Raw genomic sequence first — 20960 nt, 5'->3', positions numbered from 1 at the left:
TACACATAATCCTTAATGATAGGTAAAATATCAACCTATATTATATCTACATGAATGTATAAATGATCCTAACAAGGTGTATGCCAATGTCTGATGCACCCAGCACAATTAGACAGACAAGTATACAATGGACAATTCTACTTCAGATTGCTTACTAAAACAAATCCTTATACCCTTTATAAACTTAACAACATAAGGAGAATTTTCCTGAATAATGATACAAAGCTGATGTCAGAATGTTAAAAAAGACAAATGTCTATATATATATAGAATACTGAAAATGAAATCATTTTGTTGGGAAATCCCTGCAATACTAGGAAACTGGGCATTTCAAGAGTTTAACATGGCCTTCTTTATAATGACTACTTACAACACCATACTGTACATTCTATAGCGCTAGGTTACAATTGGTCAATCTCCGCACCTTGTAGCAAGGATACATAGTTTTGTTGTCTGTTCTAAAAAGCTTGACTTTGCCAGTCTTAGTAAGAAGAAAGCATAATGACACTGTTATCCAGTTCCAAGAATCTTCAGTCTATTCCATCAAATTAAGCTCTCTATGCTGTACTATGTGGAATGATATCACAATCGATTCCTTGGACAAGTCATGTTATCTCATGTGAATATGTTATAATGACATCCCCATGTTCAAAAGTTTGATCATTGTAACCTCCAGAGAGAACATCGATTTTAATTAATTGGAGAATGAACAAAATGATGGGACGGAATCTTGATACATATGAACTTAAGATGCACGTCACAGTCATGGATTACCGGGTGGCCGTTTTAGGTTTTCCAACCACAAATGGTGTCACTGTGGCTGTAAAGAAAATGGTAATTGTTGTTTCATTTTTATAGGTTAGGGAAAAATCAACAAAGGTTTCAGTCAATAGAATATTTAATAATTATGATCAGCAATGGACCACAGCACATCTTTAATATTGGAATTAGATCAGATAACATTATGGTTCTTCAAATGTTCTATCAAAAACTATCTGAAAAAATGATTACTAGCTACCAAGATTGTACAACTACACTCATTTCTTAAAATAAAAGGAGAAGTAGATGTTTAACATAAATTGTAGAGTTAAATCAGTTGACTTGGTAATCTACAGATTATGATGCATTTCAGCAGTGGTCATTTTTCCTATATTTCTCAATGATAGGTCAAAGTCACATGCAAAAATTATGTAAATGTAAACTTATTTTAGATGATTACATTTTTCATAATGTCTACTTACGCTTACTATTGGCTGTCTTATCAGTCTGTGCTACTTTAGACTGGTAAAGTGCTCTGAAAGACATCAATGAATATTTCAATCAAAACAAGACAATAACAATTTACTTTTATTATCACAACTGTTTTCTTTTAATTGAAAATATTTTTTTCTTTATACAAAGCATATCCCATAAACAGATGATTTTGTACTGAACGATTGAAGCAGAGACCTTTGTTACTTGATTGCCAACCATAATGTGGAACATATTTAATGTCCAATCCATAAAATTGAAATTGTTGTTAACCTTTATTACCGTTATATGGACAATCTTATGTAGTTATAATGTAGTTACAATGTAGTTAAATAATAAAGAACAGAATGAATTAAATCATAAACTTAGTTAAGATAATTAACAGCTTTAATTGGTTTACTAACCTGTATTGCCTAGATTGTGCCAGGAAGCGTCGAGCCATTGCTATTTCTGCTCCTAGTCTGCGTAGATCATCGCCCTCAAACTCAGGCAGGTGGGGATACTTCAGAGTTAAAAAAACAATGGTTATTGTATATCATAGAAACCCAGTAATTTCCTGTAATATTTCACTGATACAACCATTAACAACAGACCTTATATTTCCACTTGTTACTGTATTGCATTTTAAAATTTAATACAGAATTTTAAAAAAAATTCACAAGATCAAACATTGCCTGTATTATACAAGATCGAATACAGTATGTGTCAAATTAACTATAGGATTAGACTTAGAACAAAGGGTGCCCAATAATGTTAGTAATATGTAAGACCAAAAATTAATTAATTTCCTTTCAATTATAGAAATATGCTACTAAAAATAATATACTAACATTTAATTTTGTAACACTATTTGATTCATAGAGTATCTAGCTTTACAATTTTATGTGAATGTGATCTTACCTCTGTGTCAGTGAAGCCTTCTGTCAAGAGTTTGTGAGCAAACAGCTGTGCATCAAAGTCGCTCTGAATCTTATGGAATCGACCACCTGTCTCCTTGCTCAACATTCGTAGGAAATTATTGGCCGTGCTACAAAAAAAAATTAGGTAACCAATACTGGAGGCAAAATCGCAACTCTAGCCAAAATAGCAGTTTAAGGAACTAGTTTACTTGTCTAAGTAGGTGAGAGAGTTAACATGGCTTAATTAACTGTTTTAATAAGGAGGTTACCAGTCTTTGCAAGTAAGAGAGTTAACATAGTTTCGTTGTTTTGAAAAGGAGTTTACCTGTCTGAGCAGGTGAGAGAGTTAACCTGGCTTATCAGTTGAAGGAGTTTACCTGTCTGAGCAGGTGAGAGAGTTAACCTGGCTTATCAGTTGAAGAAGTTTACCTGTCTGAGCAGGTGAGAGAGTTAACCTCGCTTATCAATTGAAGGAATTTACCTGTCTGCACAGTTGAAAGAGATGGTGTTGATTTGTACATTCCTGTTAATGTTCATCTCTCCCACTTCTCGCAACACAAGCGTGGTACTAGAGTCAGGTTTACCATCCGTCAACATATAAATGGCTTCAATCTCAGGGTCCTGGAAAGCTAGCTGTGAGTGACATACAAATGTATTTTTGTTTTTAAGCCACAGATATCATAAAAGTTTCCAAGTCAAATTATATAGATAACACAATTTATTGTCTCAAGGAAAAATCAGAAGATCTCTATGTTAGTTGGAACATATTTACTGTCAGTGTTTATATATTATAAGGCAATTAAAGTAGGAGAATAACTTTTAAAGTTTGCTTTTTATTGTATTAAAAATGTAATTTTACTTGTTACAACAGATTGGAATTGTTAAATGCAGATAGATGTATTCAAATAGAGTATTTATTAATACTAAAACAATCAGAGGACATTGAAATTTACCCTAAGAGCCTCTAATGTACAGGTGTTACCACCAGCAGTCAGTCTGGATGTCCAGTTTACAGCACTGTGACAGTGTTCCTGTGTTGCATGCTGTATACTCCTACTCCAGACCTCACAGTCGCCAGAAAACCTCATAAGATTGAACCTGTAAAAGAGAAAATCAGACCACACAACATTTAATAAAGACCTGCAGTAGAGAGTGAAAACTGCTAGTTTGTGACTACAAAAGGTACTTATTACAATGAAATTGGGCAATACTAGACCAGGAGCTTGCACCTGAACTGTTAATCAGACATGAACAGAATGCATGTTATCAACAAACATCTATAAAACTTCTATAATCAGGACTTTTGAGCCTACGATTACTTTCTGAGTTTGGTTCGAAATCAAAATACAAGTCTTGATAGATATGTATACATAATGTAACGATTAGCCATGTATATGAAAATGAATCAGCATAGTGTTGCATACAGGGCAATTTCTTTGATTAAGGAACTCATACTGAGAATAACTCAAAGCAATCGTTCAAAGAATTTTTATTTTTCTTATGGATTCTCTGTTTGGTGTCTACATTATATAATGTACATGGACCATCTATGCTGTATGTTCTGCAGAAGACAAAAGTGAATTTTGACAAGAGACCTTTCTCAATATTGTGGTAAAACACAGAGAAGTGTCAATATCTACAATTGACATTATTTTCTGCAAGATGTTGAAAGCATGTAAGCAACATGTTTGGCATTATGATCAGAGACTGTTTTATACACACAGCTAATCACAGAATAGACCAGTTTCTGACTACATATAACAAAAATAAACCATACTCAGATCTAGAAATGACTTTGTAAAACATACCTTGCCCCCAGTCTGTACAACTGATCCCAGATCAGAGCAGCTACTTCCTTCTTCAGCTCATTCATGTAGGGGTCCATTGATCCAGAGGTGTCAATTAGAATCACACACTTTTTGTGGATCAACGTCCCAAACACCCGACGACTTCCTGTAAGGTAGGAAAATATAATGGTACCCATCTCTTTACACATAATAATGACTGAAGGAACATTGCATATCTTTAATACATTATTACAATAACAAGATAATAATCACTTGTCACAAATTCAACCTCAAAACTGATTCAATGAGAACAAAATATGAGGCAAGAGTACGAGATTTAAGGACAAGACCATGCAGGCATATTGGAGAGGAAGACCCGACATCTTTTGCTCCATCAATGACATTTATCGTGTAAATCTACACCAATCCAAACACATATGTAATGTCATGTTCTCAAAATGGCAACAAAGCTAAAGCACAAAATACATCTTACTTATTGGGACAAAGTTAAACTTGGAGAGGTTATTGAGATAACACTTTGCTAGACTCACCACTTAGGAGCCATTGTAGACGTTTTAGATAACGGCGCAAAACTTTCTCAGTCTGTGCTTCATAGTCCTTTAACTCATGTGGAAGCAGCTGAAGATGTTTTATTGTGCCTTTAACATTCACTGTAGGGAAAATGTCACAATACCTAGGAAAAATAAAGTAAAACATTACCGAACACACTGGAATTAGTACCGACTTCTGGAGAAAGTCCTGATTAAATAGAAACCATTGCATAGCTTAACCATTCCACATCAATATTTCATGTCAGCCTTTAGGAAGGAGTCACTGATCATGAATTAAAATCTAATATACTATTGTGGGAGGATGATAAATCCTTGTCTAGACATGTAAATTCATGCAAAACTTCAAACTACATGTACAGACCGTGAGTGTTACACAAACTTCACCCCAGAACACCAGCACAAACTTGTGTGATCAACAGAGCTATGAATACTTACTTTGCAGAGACGTTTTTGTGGAGACTTTTCACACTGTTCTCCTTGTGTTTACAGTCAGGTCCAGACACCAGTCGGTTGAGGTCAAGTTTGAGCTTTGACAAGCTGTACAGTCTCAACCACTAAAGATAAAGATTTTGTATAATTAGAAATATATTTATGAAATAGAATTGTTAAATACTGATACAGAACAAGGGCACATATTTCACTTTATTGTTGCTACCACAGAATATCCCATATTGTGCTTTGAACTTGTTATACCTCCTTGGATGTTTGGACATCCTCATGGTCTGGGATGTTAACATCTACCACACCTCTCCTTACAGATTTCATGGCTGGGTATTTCCTGAACACAGTGCCTGTAACACGAAACAATAACAAAAGCTTAAAGAATGTAGAACAATCTTATACATCATGGTTAATTCATTCTTAGAAGTTTACTGTTGCTTTACATACAGAATATCATGATTAAAATATCCCTGAATAGGATTTCACTTTCAGTGTGACCTGCCATTAATGCATATCCTAGGTGTGACTTACATCTTTCGTTATCTACAAGACAGTGTAACTTACGACCCTAATGTGACATCAATATCACCGAGATCTGCATCAATAATGCAAACTAAAAAAAAATCTTCTCTCCTATGTGACTCACATTTATAGTAAGACCTTCATCTTCAGTAGGAACTATATCTCTCCTCCTACACACTAAATGTCGTCTACACAAAGTGTGACCTACATCTTCCATTACACTAAATGTGCCCTACACAAAATGTGACCTACATAATACATCTACATGTCTATGCCAGTCATACCTGTTCCATCCCCAGTTTGGCCTTTATTGTTGTCCAAGAAAAAGCTTGAAGTTGCTACTTTCTTAGTTTTGACTCGTGCCATGGGATCCTTGGCTGAGATAGGTCGTTCTTTGGTTGATGTTCGAACTGATGCCTCCCGGGCTGTTGTAGCACTTGTTGGTCGCTGTAGGCGTAATGATGTCATGGTCTCCTTCTCATAGTCGGTACGTGAACTCCTCTACACAAACAAAAAAAAAACAAACAAACAAATAAAAAAACAAGGAAATATAATGAACATCCATTATTCACATATATATAATTTTATTATTGTAACTTTAATTGGCTTCAATTGACAAATGCATTCTTTATAAAATCATTTTATATATATAATAGTAATATTTGCAATGAATTTTTCATATGAAATTTACATCTGAATTACAACAAATATTCAGAGAATAATTACATAAATTATTATTTATCTGTTAAAATTACTTTTAGTAGTGTTTCATTAAGCACTGTTACAATTATCACTGTGTATAAAAGACCTTTTATCGCCAGAAGAGTAGTTATGATTATTGTTTACCGATTTAGTCGGCTCACTGGGAAGCCTTGGTGCTGGTAAGGCACGATTTTTTAGATGTGAAAACTCAGGAGCTGGTAGTGCCTTTATCTGGTCTAGGTATTGGTGGTGCTGAAACAGGGACAAATTTCATAACCACGTACATGTAAATTAGACAATGGTTAATATTTCAGGTCTAAGTCAAGGACAATGTACTGAATACTTTGTTTATCTATATACTAATACTGATAACATTCCTAAATATCTGCTCCTACATCTTAAGTAACTATAAAGAACACCATGAAAAAGATATATCTTGTCCCTAAACGAAAATACCTTGTACATTTATATACAAATCTGAGTGCTTCCTCAAAACACTATATGTTACATTCATATATACAAATCCTTACTACTATAAATACTTATCAGTAGATACATACATATCTGTCCCTGTACTTCTTTTTGACAGACTCCACTAACATCTGGACCTTTCTGGAGAAGTTGAGTGCCTTGTCTATCTCAGCTGTAATGTGTTGGATGTCATCGTTCTCAATGATACCTAAAATGTAACACACCTTACCTCATCAACTGAACTTTGTAAACTATCCTGAGTAAAGGTCAAATGTCTTGAATTGGTTACTTTGTGAATATTAAATAATTCAAACATGAACTTTTCTATATTTAATCCACTGTTGACAAATGTTTACAAGTATGATGATTGTGTCTGAAAACAAAATACTTACATGTATAATGATAATTTTTTACATAGTATGTGGCAATCAAAATAATTTAATATCTATAAGCTAAGCCAAATTTTAAAAAATGTAGTTGGTTTGGTGAAACCTGCCCGAACCAGAAAAATAAAAATTTGTATTGCAATAGGAAAATGAAAAGCATCTTTCAAATGCTTGAAAGAGATTACAAGAAGGAATGATTCATGCTACTTTGTGAGTTACGATATTTTAGCAGCAAATTTGTTTTGGCCTATTAAGCATTCAACATGATGTATTATGATTGAACTGATAAACCTGTAGCGGTGTCCAAAGAAGACAACACTAAGATATAATAGATAAAAATTTGTCAGGGTAATTCCACAGGAATATTCCATTTTTTCATTTCAAATAAAGAGCATGCCATGCTTATGAATGTACACTAGGAACTGTGAAAAATACACAGTAATTGTTCAGAGGATGAAATTTTTCATCCATACTTTAGCATTGAAAGTGAATTGGATAATTTGAAACATGGTCAATTGATGGAAGCGAGCATAAACCAGTGCTAAAACATGGAGGAATATTTCTAAATTCATATGTCAAAGATGTCTGTGGATCAGAACTCACAGATATGAAAATGATCTAAGATATTTCAATATTTTTCTCAAGTACATGGATGTATTAAACATTACAGAAATAAACTCAGAATTCAATTTGAAGTCAATGGATATTAAGAATTAATATTGGTTCAAATAAAAATAATAAATTGATTTTTTGTAAGGAAGACTGTCACAATTTCACTGTTGGTAAATTTGTGGCAGTGATCAGTTATGTAGAAATACTGATAACCAATCTTTGACATGTTGGTAAATAATTCCATAATAAACAGTTGGATTGGAACTCCACAAAGATAATACAATCTGAGGGAAAAAGGTTCACTATTAAATTGAATTTTGCCAATTCCATGCTTATGTTAATTTGATAGCCAATGGGATGTCTTCCTCCAGATTTCAGAGATAATTCTACCGAGTGTTTTAGACTCATTGCAATAACAACACCATAAGCATTTAATTCTATACATTCATTGTAATATGGAAAACAATCTGGACCTGTCCAACCAATCAACTCTAATGACCACCTGGTTAGATGATGACAAACCAAGACAATTTTAATGATGACCCTTTAAACCACCATATATATCAATGTACCTGTTTCTCTGAACCAATGGAATCTTCCATTACTGCAGTGTGCCATGTTCCTCAGAACCTCCGACGTACGTGTGATATTAGCATAGCGACCAGGAATGGCTCCATTGGAGTTATAGTCATCCACGTTAAAGAGGACCACATGCAATTTGACATTCTTGCCTGATGTGGATTGTTCAATGAATGATGAAGCCACATCAAGGGTTTGATCAGGCACTCCACTGGTAAACAGATATATACCCTCCGGCTCTGTAATATACCAAATACTCAACATGTGTATATGTTTTAAGTGTTTGATAACAATCTTTTCTGTTACTTCAACAAATATTCTGAAAACACATTCAACAAACAGTTTTCTTGTTGGCTTCATAACATTGGGTTGATAGCCCTTCTGCAAAATCATAAACCTAATGTTATTTTTTTTAAATTACAAGAGAAGATATATAGCCGATCATGCTGATTTCTTTTTAACATTTAAAGAGGATAATCACAAAACAGTGTAAATATCACTGATACAGAAAAAAAGACAAAAAATCAGATCTACAGATTTGCATTTTAAAATTTGTTTCCAACAGGTATAATCAGGTAACTGCAAGTGAACTTGGATACATAAATATAACAAAACATTTCCTATTTAATCTAAAACTAAAAATCACCATAATGATCTATACTTAAAAGTGCCTGTCTAGTTATTTACCAATGTGGTGACTGGCTTCCTGCTCATTCTCCATGGCCAGTTTAAATGCTGACAAGAAGTTCCTACTGCCTCCACACTGTAGGTCCAGTACCCACCTTTATAGAAAACATACACAGTTAAACATTGGGTTCAAAGTGATAAACAGTAATGGTGTCAATATTATTCTTAGCATGCTTCTGCATCTCTGATATCGAACAATAGACACACAAATGAATAGCATCTTTTAATACAAAATTAGAGCGAGATAAGTAGAGCAAAACTACAAATTAAACTGCATCATACATGCAGCTGTACGGTCCTTCCATTGACTCGTCTGTGATGCTAAGAACCTAAAGTCTCAGAGTTGAATGAAGAAATGACAAAGTGATTGAAAGAAAAGTAAAAATCTAGAGGGGGAGGTGCATGAGCCTCATAATTCAATGAATTTTGTTATTTTCATACATTTGTTAATTTTGGAACAATAAAAATTGAGACCACTCATTTATCTTTCGCTTGAGAAAGTTAGCACAATTTGTCCTTACTTACTGGTAAAATCAACAAGGAGATGTAACAAAATTATACCATACCTCCAAGCGTCCTGAAGATTCTCAGCTGTTGGTTTCATCATGATAGGACGCCAACCCACTGCTTTACTTCCAAATCTAGAGAACGCATTGATAAAACAAAGAGATATATAAATAATCTTGAACAAAAAGGGGAAACACTTTCAAGACACAGATTTCTAGTACTTTTGAGGGCTCAACATTTTTTATGTAAAAGCATAGTCTAACAATATTAAAAGTTGTTGGTGAAATACCTTATTAACATGGCTCAATTACAAAATGACAAAATGGCAAAATGGCACATAAATTGACATGTGGCCCAGTGCGCAGTGACTGAAATGGCCTAGAAGAACATAATGTTTAAGAGGCCTAGTGACTCATCATGACAAAATGGTCCAATATCAGCAATAAAACATGATGATAAAATGGCCCAGGGATACATAGTAAGAAAGTGGACCGTTGACGTATGATCACGATGACAAACCGCCCAATAACACATCATGATAAGGCAGCCTAATGGCAATGATAAATCGGCCGAATTCAGCAGCTCAATGACACTTACGCTATAATGTTGAAGAAGTTTTTGTTGGCGAGTTGCTGCTCCAGCAGTAGCCTAAGTGAGTGTTGGATATGTACCAGGTAGTTAACATTAGACACGGACAGGTCCACCAGGATCACTACACTGTAAATACACATCACCTTAATTTTTAGAGTCCATGACTGAATTAAACAGTTTACTGTAATACAACAGATACAATATATGTATCAATATGAGAATACTAATGTTCTGTAATTATCAAATCAGAAATAAAATTATATTCGGTGATGTAAATCACTTATATTTCGTGTGGGATATATTTTCGTGTTAATATTCAAGAAGAGTTGAGCGCAACTTCAAAGTTCTCGCGATTATTAGTACAGAAATAATTCTTGATGGCACCGATGCTGATTTGGTTACAGATATCAGAATTCATATGTCTAACAGCCCATCATTTGCTATTTAAAGTCATTTTTTGATCATCGTTCACAAAATCATGTTTTCCTGAACACAAAATGTATGTACATAATTCTTGATGGCACCCATGCTGATTTGGTTACAGATATCAGAATTCATATGTCTAACAGCCCATCATTTGCTATTTAAAGTCATTTTTTGATCATCGTTCACAAAATCATGTTTTCCTGAACACAAAATGTATGTCTGAAGAGGTAAGTTCACAAAATAAAGTATTCATGAAATCTAAGTGATTTACAGTATCCAAATATTACAAAATCTCAATGATTGCATCCCTGCTAATATCAGTATGACTCACTTTTTCTCAGTAACTGTCCCAAAAATCCTTCTGCTGCCACAGGCTAGCCAGTTGATTCGGCGCTCGTACAGACCAACTACTTCATGGAGTTGTTTCTGGTATTCAAAAAGGTGAGTCATATCGACATGGATGTTCTTCATGGACCCATCATGCCACTGGAACTGTACCATGGCTTTCTGCAACACATACATCACCAGCTGTTGTGTATTAAAGCTTTAACTTTGTAAACACTCTAATTTGGTTTATTGTCTTTATAATTTTGAAGATTCTTCAGACAATATGTTTGTTATCACACATGCAGACAATAAACCCTCGGTAGACTTACCTCATGGACTTGGGACTGAACAGCCTTTTTGATGACAGGGATGAATTCCTCCTTGTACGAGTAGGCATTAGGAGCCAGGACTTGGTACAGGTCTAAACGCTTGGCTGTAATAGAACAGTTAATACCGCTTTATGCTCAGTTTTCATTAAAAGATTTTAAATAATATTTTCACACATTCAAGCAGCTCTTAATGAGAACTGTGCTGTACAACTATAATTATGATCTAGGAATACTGATGTTACCTTTAAGTCCATGTTGCAGGATCCAGTTGATAGAAGTTCTGGGCTGGAATTTTGGCATTTCTATACGTAATGGCAGATCATGACCTGGAGGACGGGGCAGGAACCGAGACTGGGGCAGTTTGGCAACTTCTGTGGTGATCTATTCACAGAAAAAGAAAAACATAACAGTTGACTTACTCACCCAAGAGGACAATCAAGGTCTTGTATGTGTAATTGTTCACACATAATATACATTATATCAGAAAATAATCATACTGCAATGAGCTATCCCCATATGTAGTATAAATTTAGAAATTTGAATTCTTATTATAACACTACTAAAATGTCACCATTCTCTTATCTTAAAACATTTCATGGGAAAATTTCACTACAAATATTGCTTATGCGTAATTACTTATAACTGAGCAACTCATGATATTGTACCTGGTGTGTATTGGTGTGGCAAACAATGAGAGAAATGTGAGTGACATCTTGTGATTTACCTCATTCATGATGCTGATGAGTGCACTACCCATCATACCATTGCGCATCTCTTTGATCTTGTTGATAACATCCTGACATTTCTGTATCTCCTTCAGAATCACACTGATTTCTGTACCGGTGTAGATTTGCTCCTGTTGTAATACAGTGAAAACATACAGAAACGTGTATGTTTGAAACGACAGTTGACCAAGTTCTTAACAAGTGATTAATGGTAGAGATGATCATAATAGCGACTTTTTGTAAAAAAGAAAATATTTGCACAGTCTTTACATTTTATGGCCTCTCACATAGCACCAAAATTTGGAATCCCACAGACTGTTTCCTGGGTCTGCTACTGTATTGCATGTATCATCAAACTGTGACATTTTGTACACTGTGACTTCAACGACAGACAGTTAAATTGGCTAATGTTGTGATAATGTATATATATGTACACCTACCTCACAGCTTGCAGTATAGCAATGGTAACTTCCTCCAGATGCATCTGATAGGTGCCTCAGAGTAATCTGTCACACAGAAAATTTAGTACAATGTAAATAATAACCTTTGTATTTAGTATACTGGCTAATAAAAATATCTGCTTTCTAACCATTATCAACAAATCGTCTAATTCCGGTCTCTTATTCATGACAGTTATACAATATAATTCTGTGCTTATCTTAAACATTTTAAGACAATTTTCAAAGAAGCACTGTAAACAGTTTAAGACAAGATATCTCTCCTATATAAACCCTTTAAAAGTATTTGCTGAAATAATTTTTTTGCCTACATACATGTACCTACCCCAAAATATTTGTATTTTATTTTTTTGTCTGGACTAACTAAAGTATTAAACTCCTTATCTTGCCAATACTATCTACAGATTTATCAATTTCTTTTATATGTAAATTAGCAAGTTTGTAATTCCATGTAAGACAAGGGATATTTCATTCCTTCAGCTGAAGAGTATACATCTTGGTAATAATACCAAAATTTAAAGAAAGAGATATTTTAAATACAATAATTTCCATGTCCATATATGGCTATGTAGTACTTACATTAGTAAGATGGTTACTGCAGTCATAGGCCACTGTCTGGAGAGGTCTCTCCTCACCAACGCCCATCTGATGGATATAGTCACACAATATCTCCGAACTTTGGTCTGGTCTGAAGGAAAAACACCATGTACATTGCTTAGACTGTAGTAGTATCAATATTCCTACACTTTTACCTGATTTACAGATAGAATGACATGGTGATGTGTCATTATGTATATAACAGTGTTGGACAAGAATTAAATTTACTTCAAGTTGTGGTCGGCTATGTATTTTATTTGTCTATTACTGTATGACATCTTTCAGACTTCAACAAAGTTTGCTATGTAAGGTACACATAGATATTACATAGATGTATATACCATTGCTGAAGTGTTGTATATACTGACTTTTTATCAGACTGGAAGAAGATTACACAACAACTATACAGATGTACAGATGGTACAGTCAGCTATATTCCCTCGCCTTTTAATCATCTCCACTTATTTTGCCAATATTAAACCTGCAACATTATAGCTAACAGTAACTCCCTGGATTTTTTTTTAAAACTGAAGATAAACTTAATAAAATCTTTACTCATCTGAATCTTCCAACAATATAAATTAATTTTTAACTTCTCAACAGTCTCATTCTCTCTATTGTTAACATAAAATTGATTCAAACTTACACACTGCCGAGAATGATAACAACAGAGTCAATATCCTGGATATTCATCACATGTTTCATGGCCTTCAGTAGATTACAGCCACCTGATGCCTTCATTCTCATCACCCATTCCTTGGCCTCCTCAATACTGTCAGTAACAAAGACAACACATATCAGGTCTGCTGAAAGTTGTTGTTTTACCTCATGTCTTATTATAAACTTCAAATTCTACGAAACATCAGGTCTTGTATTTATGACATCATGGGTCTGTCAGACCTTCTACATTGTAGACTTTTTTTATATGATTAATTTAAGTCAAACATACTATTAGAGGTATAATATGACCTCTGGATCAGGGTTGTTACACTAATGTTACATGCGTTTAGCATCTTGGGATACTTACATCCTACAATTGACATCACGTGAGACTGGCCAAAGAGGATCAATATCAGTACCAAATGACATCAGGTAAATCGCTGTCCTTGTGGAAAGCTGCTCATCCAACATGTGCTGAGAAAGAACCAAACATCAGGTAATATCAGTATAAGATAGGTAAGAAATTTAGAAAATAACAATACATAACAGGAGTAACAAATCACATAGTTACAAGAAAGTAATAAAATAACAAGGATGAGTAGAACAAGTAACAAAGAACAGGTAAGAAGATAAAAAGTAACAATTCTGAAAGTAATATTTAAGAAAGTGACAGATGATTTTGGAGACATATATAACAACTAACATTTCTGAAGGTATAATAGTATATATCAAATAAATACTTTAAAGTGATCAATAACATCACAACAATTGTTACTGTCACAAATAATATCCACCCTGCAGTAAATCACTCGTCAGTATTCAAGTGACTTTCCTCTTACTTAGTCACTTACAATCATAGATTCCTGGAAAGTTGTCAATCTTCCGAATCCAGCATTGGCATCTGAGTTGTCCACCAAGACTGCAACACGCTTTCCTCTAATGTTACCAAACACCTACAAATTAAGAGCAGGCGATTGTCAATTTAATGAAAAGATTACCACATCAGCAGAAATTTCTTTTCATAAATCATCTTGATATTTAAAGCTTTTTCAGTATACATGAAATAAAATTAATGGTCACTTCCAGATTTAAAGCTAGTAAGATGGTTAAATTTTAGTTCTAAGCAATTCCAATAGCTGTTCAGATTAATTTTTAAGTCTTTTATGGTTGTTACTTGTACATCCAAACCTGGCAGGCTGTTCCACACATCAACAATTCTGGGTCCAAAAGAGTATTTGCTGATATCCAGTACATGTGAAGTCTCAAAGTGATTAGGCCATCAAAACATAACCTAGTGAAAATTTGTCAATGGCCATATCTGCTACATAATGTTCCTACATGTAGTCCTACATTGCTTACCCTTTTACTTCCTTGTAGGAGCCACTTTATTCGTTTTGTGTACATCTCTATGGACCTGAAAAAGAAAAAAAAGAAAAAGAAAAGTAATATATTCTTCTAATTATCAGATTATCTCTATAAAACATATCATACAGAATAGTATTGACAGAAATCAATCATAAGAAGTCAAATTTGTGTGGAAAACATGTAATTTGGTAATATAATTTTTTTGCCTTGACAATAAAGCAAAAGACCAAATTGTAAGGTATACTCACGTGTTAAGACGATACTCAAATTCATTGACATCATAGGCCTCAAACTGTATATGTTGTGATGGCTTCCCAGTCCTGTGGTCTGGCTGTAAACTGCAGAATATATATTTCCATTAAAACACTGTCCATTTAAAACAAGAAAAAGTGAAGTTAAAGTTTTCTGTTTTCGTTTTTTTTATTTGTTTGTTTGTTTGATTTTTGTTTTGTTTTATTTTTAAGATACCAAATTATATTGATTTGAATTGGAAGATTTCACAAAAATAACGCAACAGATTGGGAGCCACCAGAGATACCAGACGACATACTAAACAGCATGCTCATCATCACATGTGAAAGTATATAGATCTACCTTTATTTAACTAGACAGGAAAAAAGGTATTGTTGTGTAACATATACCATAATTTATCATCAATTTTATTACACACTTTCTTTAGTGATGATAGTAGCACAATGTATTGAGTTTATATTATGATTTGCAGTTTTTGATAAGAGGGAAGAAATAGTGACAAACAATCAATCTCCTCTGTGTGGTGTGGTAGACTGAGAAATATCAGAATTTATCATAAGATTTTATGTTATGTTGAATGCTTGGACCCTTTAAAATATATTTGTTAGTTGAGATCATTCAAGCTGAAAATTCTTAAGAATCCTCAATGGCATGGTGTAAGAGAATATACTGTGTGTTGTCCACAATGCTGTGTTATGTGCAATTCATCTCGATTGTAAACATATTGAGTTGGGAGAGTGTTTTTAATTCTCCTCAGAATTATTGGTCTAATTAAGAGGATTAACTGCAATGTGTTAGGTACTACATAACATTATCATGAATGTTGAGACAAGAATTCCTTACTTCCCAACTTTTCCTTTGTCCACCAGGTCCTTGAGTGTGAGTTGTAGATATTCAAGGCTGTGAAACTTCAGCCATTCCTCTGATGTCTGAAGCTCAGAGGCAGTAACTGACTCAGCATTTTTGAGGCCCTATAAAACAAACAGAATTCAGTGGAAACTATATGATAATTAGCAACAATATGTACAATAACTTAATACTTGACCCCACCCACCCATTTTTTTAGCTGACTTTAATTTTTTAGCAGTTTGGTAAGAGCTTGTCTCATTTAAACTCAGACCTGTAAGTATATGTGACTCTCCATTGTAAACAATATATAGTGAACATCTATTTCTGTCGAAGATCTTTCTTTGAAAAAAATGTTTTAGTAAAGAGTGTAAAACAGCTCACCATCAAGTCAATTGTTTGATTAACATGAGTGACAGTCAAGGGATGTGGAGGTCTGGCATTCTTCACCACAACAGGCTGCCATGGAATCAAACCACTGGAACTAACAGATTGGTTGACAACTCAATAAGTTTGTATTCTAACTAATCACACTTCAAAACCTGTATTTATATGTGTTTAAGCATTACCCATCTTTCATTGTGAATTTCTTTGTCAAATAATATGAAGTGAGAGATTGACTGCAAAGAGATAAACTATATATAGAAGGAAGCTAGATCCCATACACGAGGTAATGGCAAGAAAGAAATGCTATGTACTGCCAACTAAGACTGAAAGAGTCAGGTATCTGATTATCCTATAATTATAATATGTATTCAAAATAAAGGGTTAAATATGTGATAAAATGATAAAACCTACCGTGAATCTTCACCAAGAAGTTCATCAATATCCTCATCATCGTCATCCAAATCCCCTTCATCATCATCATCATCATCATCATCATCATCATCATTAATAATTCCAAGCTCCTGATCAACATCAGATATCACCTCTTTCTCATCTTTTTCTTTGAAATTTTCCTCCCTAAAATATGATGAAAGATTACTAATATATTTACACAGCGTATGAAGTACGCATACAAGTATACATATGCGAGCAATCAAGTATATCATTTGTAACGATCCCTGTTATATACAACTGAACATCTGATATAGTGCTGTACGTAAGGTACATATTAATTAAGTTGTCACTGTGGTAGGTGTGGTGCGGACGTTGATCATTGTTTTGTGCACGATGGGCGTATATTGTGTGATATCATGTTGTGTGTATCATGATATCATGTTGTGTATATCAAAGACAAATGCCCTAAGTTGAGTCTTGCTAGAAACACGGACTTAAATATACAGTCAAGCAAACGATAAACTGATCAATCGGTGACTAGGATGGAAAAACCGACACAATAGTAAATATGACAACGATATGAATATATTCTGTTTAGTCACTCTTAGTATGAAAATGGCTTACTCCGATTCCTCAATAACAGGATCGATGTAAGGTTGTCTTCTTCCAAATATGCTTTCCATTTTTGTGGTTTTCAGAGGCTATCAAGAACTACGGCCATTGTTGTTTTCGTGTTGCCAATACTGCGGTAGCGCCGCACTGACAAAATTTGGCCACGGTGATTGGTTGAAATTGGGAGCACTTGTTTTATTGGCGCTCATTTCAAATGTCTGTATTAAAGTTAGGTATACCAGAACAAAATATTGAATTAATAACTTTTAGATCTAATCGGAAATGTATTCATACACAATTCCATTCGTAACAATATATACTTAAGTCATATATTATGAATGCATCAATCAGACCTCGGACTTCAATAATTAAACACCCGATACTATTTTAAAATTTGTTTAATATGAATTATTTTCATTTATAATTACATAGATATACATATAACATAGTTGTAAAAATCACATTTGAATTGGATTCAGAAATAAATTTTGAAACTTCTATAAATTTGTCTCCGTTAGTGATATATACATTAATTTGTAGGACGTCATGAAACGGAAAAAAATGCATGAATAGAATACTTTTTGTTTTTGTGAAAAATAGCTTAGAAAGATAGGAAAGAAAAGAAGTGAAGATACCGTGTCCAATCACCGCATCGCGGTGACCAAAATGTATACATAGACGTGTACAAATCGAAGCGTGAACACGGACTTAATATCGTTCCAAATATGATCATCCAGCATTAAGCAGGGACAAGGGGAGTCACAGACTCTCGCACATCTACACTGTATGACCAACTGTTAAACAGGTCTATAATCTGCATACCGTCTCGTGTTACTATTTTCGACCTGAGTGTAGTACATAGGTTTGTAGTACAACCGAAAAAGTAGGTCGATTCCTTACCATCTCGTGCAATACCTACGCCAATGTTGGTGTGAAGGTGACCGTGCAGTCATCGAAACGTCTCACGTCTACGTCTATAAAAAAAATTCTGTTCTACACTCTGATGAGCATCAGTAGATGTAAGTGTACGTTTGGTTATTTTTGTTTCATGTATGACAGACAGACAGAAAGACGTGCCTTTTAATACATCAAATGTACATGTGTGTGTGCGCGTGTGTTAGAGTACTATAGAAGAGAGTTAATTTTTCTGATCAGCGCTGGTACAGGTCAGCAATATCAACCATAAGCCCATAATTCGGATCCATACAAAATACGTGATTACACTATATTTTTTTTATCAGTTTACAGCTTGCAGCGGATTCCAACCTCCAGTATGAATACCAACACTCATCGGTACATTCAGTGAGTGTCTTCTGTTTGCGCATGCCGTTTTTATGTTAGTGTAATTCCTGCATCATGTTGTGTGGTGTTTCGAATAACCGTTATGGAACTCCGTCAATTCACTTTTTGCCGCGTTCTAATTCAAGTGCCATTTTAGTGAAAAATCATGAACCATATTAAGAAGATACCGTAGGCTCCCAATAGAACAGTTCATAAGCAAGTTATCATCCGCTAAAAGTATAGCCGGTAGGTGCAGATTGTGGACAACACTATAGGAGTCAAGTTCATTAATCTTTACCAAAAATAGCCATACAAACAAAGTTTGATCTGGGCCTGTTCTACTGGGTAGGGAGTTCCTCTTTTCACTACGTATAACACTAATGACGTCATGTCATTATATTCGCTAAAATATGCCAGATTTTACCGTTAGAGCCAAAGTTTTATAGCTTAAAAGAGGAAGCCATTAAACTAGATGCTGTTAAAGACTTTGCGACCGAAGTGGGTCAGTGTGTTCAATAAAAGAAAAGGATATCATATAATGTCGTTATCTAGTTTTCAGGATGCTAGAATATTTCATTTACTTATTTAGTTATAGTTAATCTGTTTACTGATTTAGTGATAATCCAAACAAGCGAAAACAATTAATTTGATTTGTCATGATTTCTTAGGAAGGACTCTGTAGGAAAGATGACACGAAATATGATATTTGTAAACCTGTCTTTTAAAAGCGATAAGAGATACTGAGGACTAAGATACTTTTGTTATAATTTTGGTATACAACCAATGATTTTTTGAAAGTTATGAGAAAGTTATTCAAATATGATTATATATATATATATATATATATATATATATATATTAATCTAAGGCTATTGTGCGATGAATTAATTGTAGAGCCGAGCAGCTATAATTGTATATATGGAGTTTGTTGTTAATTACGAGTAACAAGTATATCGATGACCTTTTACTTTGCACAGTACATTCGTACTCTACACAGAGCATTCGTAGTCTACACAGAGCATTCGTTGCACACAGTACATTCGTACACACAACCTTCTACACACAGAGCATTCGTAGAACATTCGTACTCTACACAGAACATTCGTACTCTACACAGAGCATTCGTACTCTACACAGAACATTCGTACTCTACACAGAACATTCGTACTCTACACAGAGCATTCGTACTCTACACAGAACATTCGTACTCTACACACAACCTTCGTACTCTACACAGATCATTCGTACGTAACACAGAACATTCGTACGTAACACAGAACATTCGCACTAAACACAGAACATTCGTACTCTACACAGAGCATTCGTACTCTACACAGAGCATTCGTACGTAACACAGAACATTCGCATTCTACACAGAACATTCGCACTCAACACAGAACATTCGTACTCTACACAGAGCATTCGTACTCTACACAGAGCATTCGTACTCTTCACAGAGCATTCGTACTCTACACACAACCTTCGTATTCTACAAAGTTCCTTCGTACTCAACCCAGAGCCTTCGTGTACTATACACGTTCCTGCACTTTCCATAAATACTCAAATACGATTCCTGTGAATTGTTCATGCTTTTAGCTATTTCATTATAGTAATATGTAAAGAAGAAAACAGAGCACATGTAGACGATAACATGATTTATTAAACAATCATATAATTTTAAACATAACATATAATATAAAATTTGACATACACACATGTAATGATCTATTCATGGTACTATGGTCCTTTTAAGCAAGACGAAAAGCTGAATAAATCGCTTTGTCATGTAAACCTGTTTCTGTTTTCTAGTTCAAGTGAGATCGATGAAACTATTGTTCCAAAATACACATTTCTATGCTATCCGAAGCAATCTAGGCCCTATCCATTGTCTCCATTGTGACGCCATATCACAAATAAAGTACATACAAGTTATGACATAGTTGTATGCACACAAATAAAAACTGAATATTAACTGAATAACATTATTACGCGATTAGATCGCTTCAAATCAAAAACTTCTAAACAATTATCTTGCATGTTCTGACGAGAAGAACTTAATTTTACAGCATAAGTACCCTGTTATCAATGCAATGGCACCCATTAAAAGTGTTAATATTTTGAAATAATGCATTGTATATAATACGTGTACATCTTGAAGTAAGAGACAATGATCAGAGAGAAAAAGAGGATATCACATTCGCTTGTATTTATATAAGATTGATTAAACTGAAACATTCTCTCCTAATTTGAGATTTACACCTCAATTTGGTTTCACGAAACCACTGTTTGTTTCTA

At 34.3% G+C, this 20960-nt stretch overlaps 1 protein-coding gene across 1 annotated transcript; it reads right to left on the bottom strand.

The window, feature by feature from the left end:
* Window positions 1–770: 770 nt before the first annotated feature.
* LOC132551372 (von Willebrand factor A domain-containing protein 3A-like) lies at window positions 771–17455 on the bottom strand. Its single transcript, XM_060215511.1, has 32 exons — window positions 17397–17455; window positions 16791–16955; window positions 16377–16476; window positions 15990–16117; window positions 15143–15232; window positions 14889–14943; window positions 14381–14482; window positions 13897–14003; window positions 13516–13641; window positions 12852–12960; window positions 12255–12320; window positions 11814–11945; window positions 11332–11470; window positions 11090–11193; window positions 10765–10940; window positions 10014–10133; window positions 9476–9550; window positions 8910–9004; window positions 8216–8461; window positions 6735–6853; window positions 6319–6426; window positions 5757–5973; window positions 5203–5300; window positions 4945–5063; window positions 4489–4631; window positions 3959–4103; window positions 3104–3248; window positions 2632–2783; window positions 2152–2278; window positions 1656–1753; window positions 1242–1294; window positions 771–820 (listed from the first exon to the last, which is right to left on the bottom strand). Exons 1-32 carry the CDS (start codon window positions 17453–17455, stop codon window positions 771–773), a joined length of 3768 nt encoding a protein of 1255 aa, XP_060071494.1.
* Window positions 17456–20960: the final 3505 nt, after the last annotated feature.

This window comes from Ylistrum balloti, unplaced genomic scaffold, assembly GCF_031769215.1.
Source record: "Ylistrum balloti isolate Yb309-2 unplaced genomic scaffold, AGI_CSIRO_Ybal_v1 Utg370196, whole genome shotgun sequence".
Taxonomy (NCBI): domain Eukaryota; kingdom Metazoa; phylum Mollusca; class Bivalvia; order Pectinida; family Pectinidae; genus Ylistrum; species Ylistrum balloti.
The sequence above is the reverse complement of the archived record's forward strand: the minus strand, read 5'-3'. Positions and strand labels throughout refer to the sequence as shown.

Excerpts from the sequence above, each read along its gene's own strand:
- LOC132551372 (XM_060215511.1), bottom strand. The coding sequence starts at position 17,455 with ATGGAAAGCATATTTGGAAGAAGACAACCTTACATCGATCCTGTTATT. Across the intron at positions 16,956-17,396 it reads CCTGTTATTGAGGAATCGGA|GGAGGAAAATTTCAAAGAAA; the intron begins GTAAGCCATTTT and ends ATCATATTTTAG. Across the intron at positions 16,477-16,790 it reads CTTCTTGGTGAAGATTCACG|TTCCAGTGGTTTGATTCCAT; the intron begins GTAGGTTTTATC and ends CCAATCTGTTAG.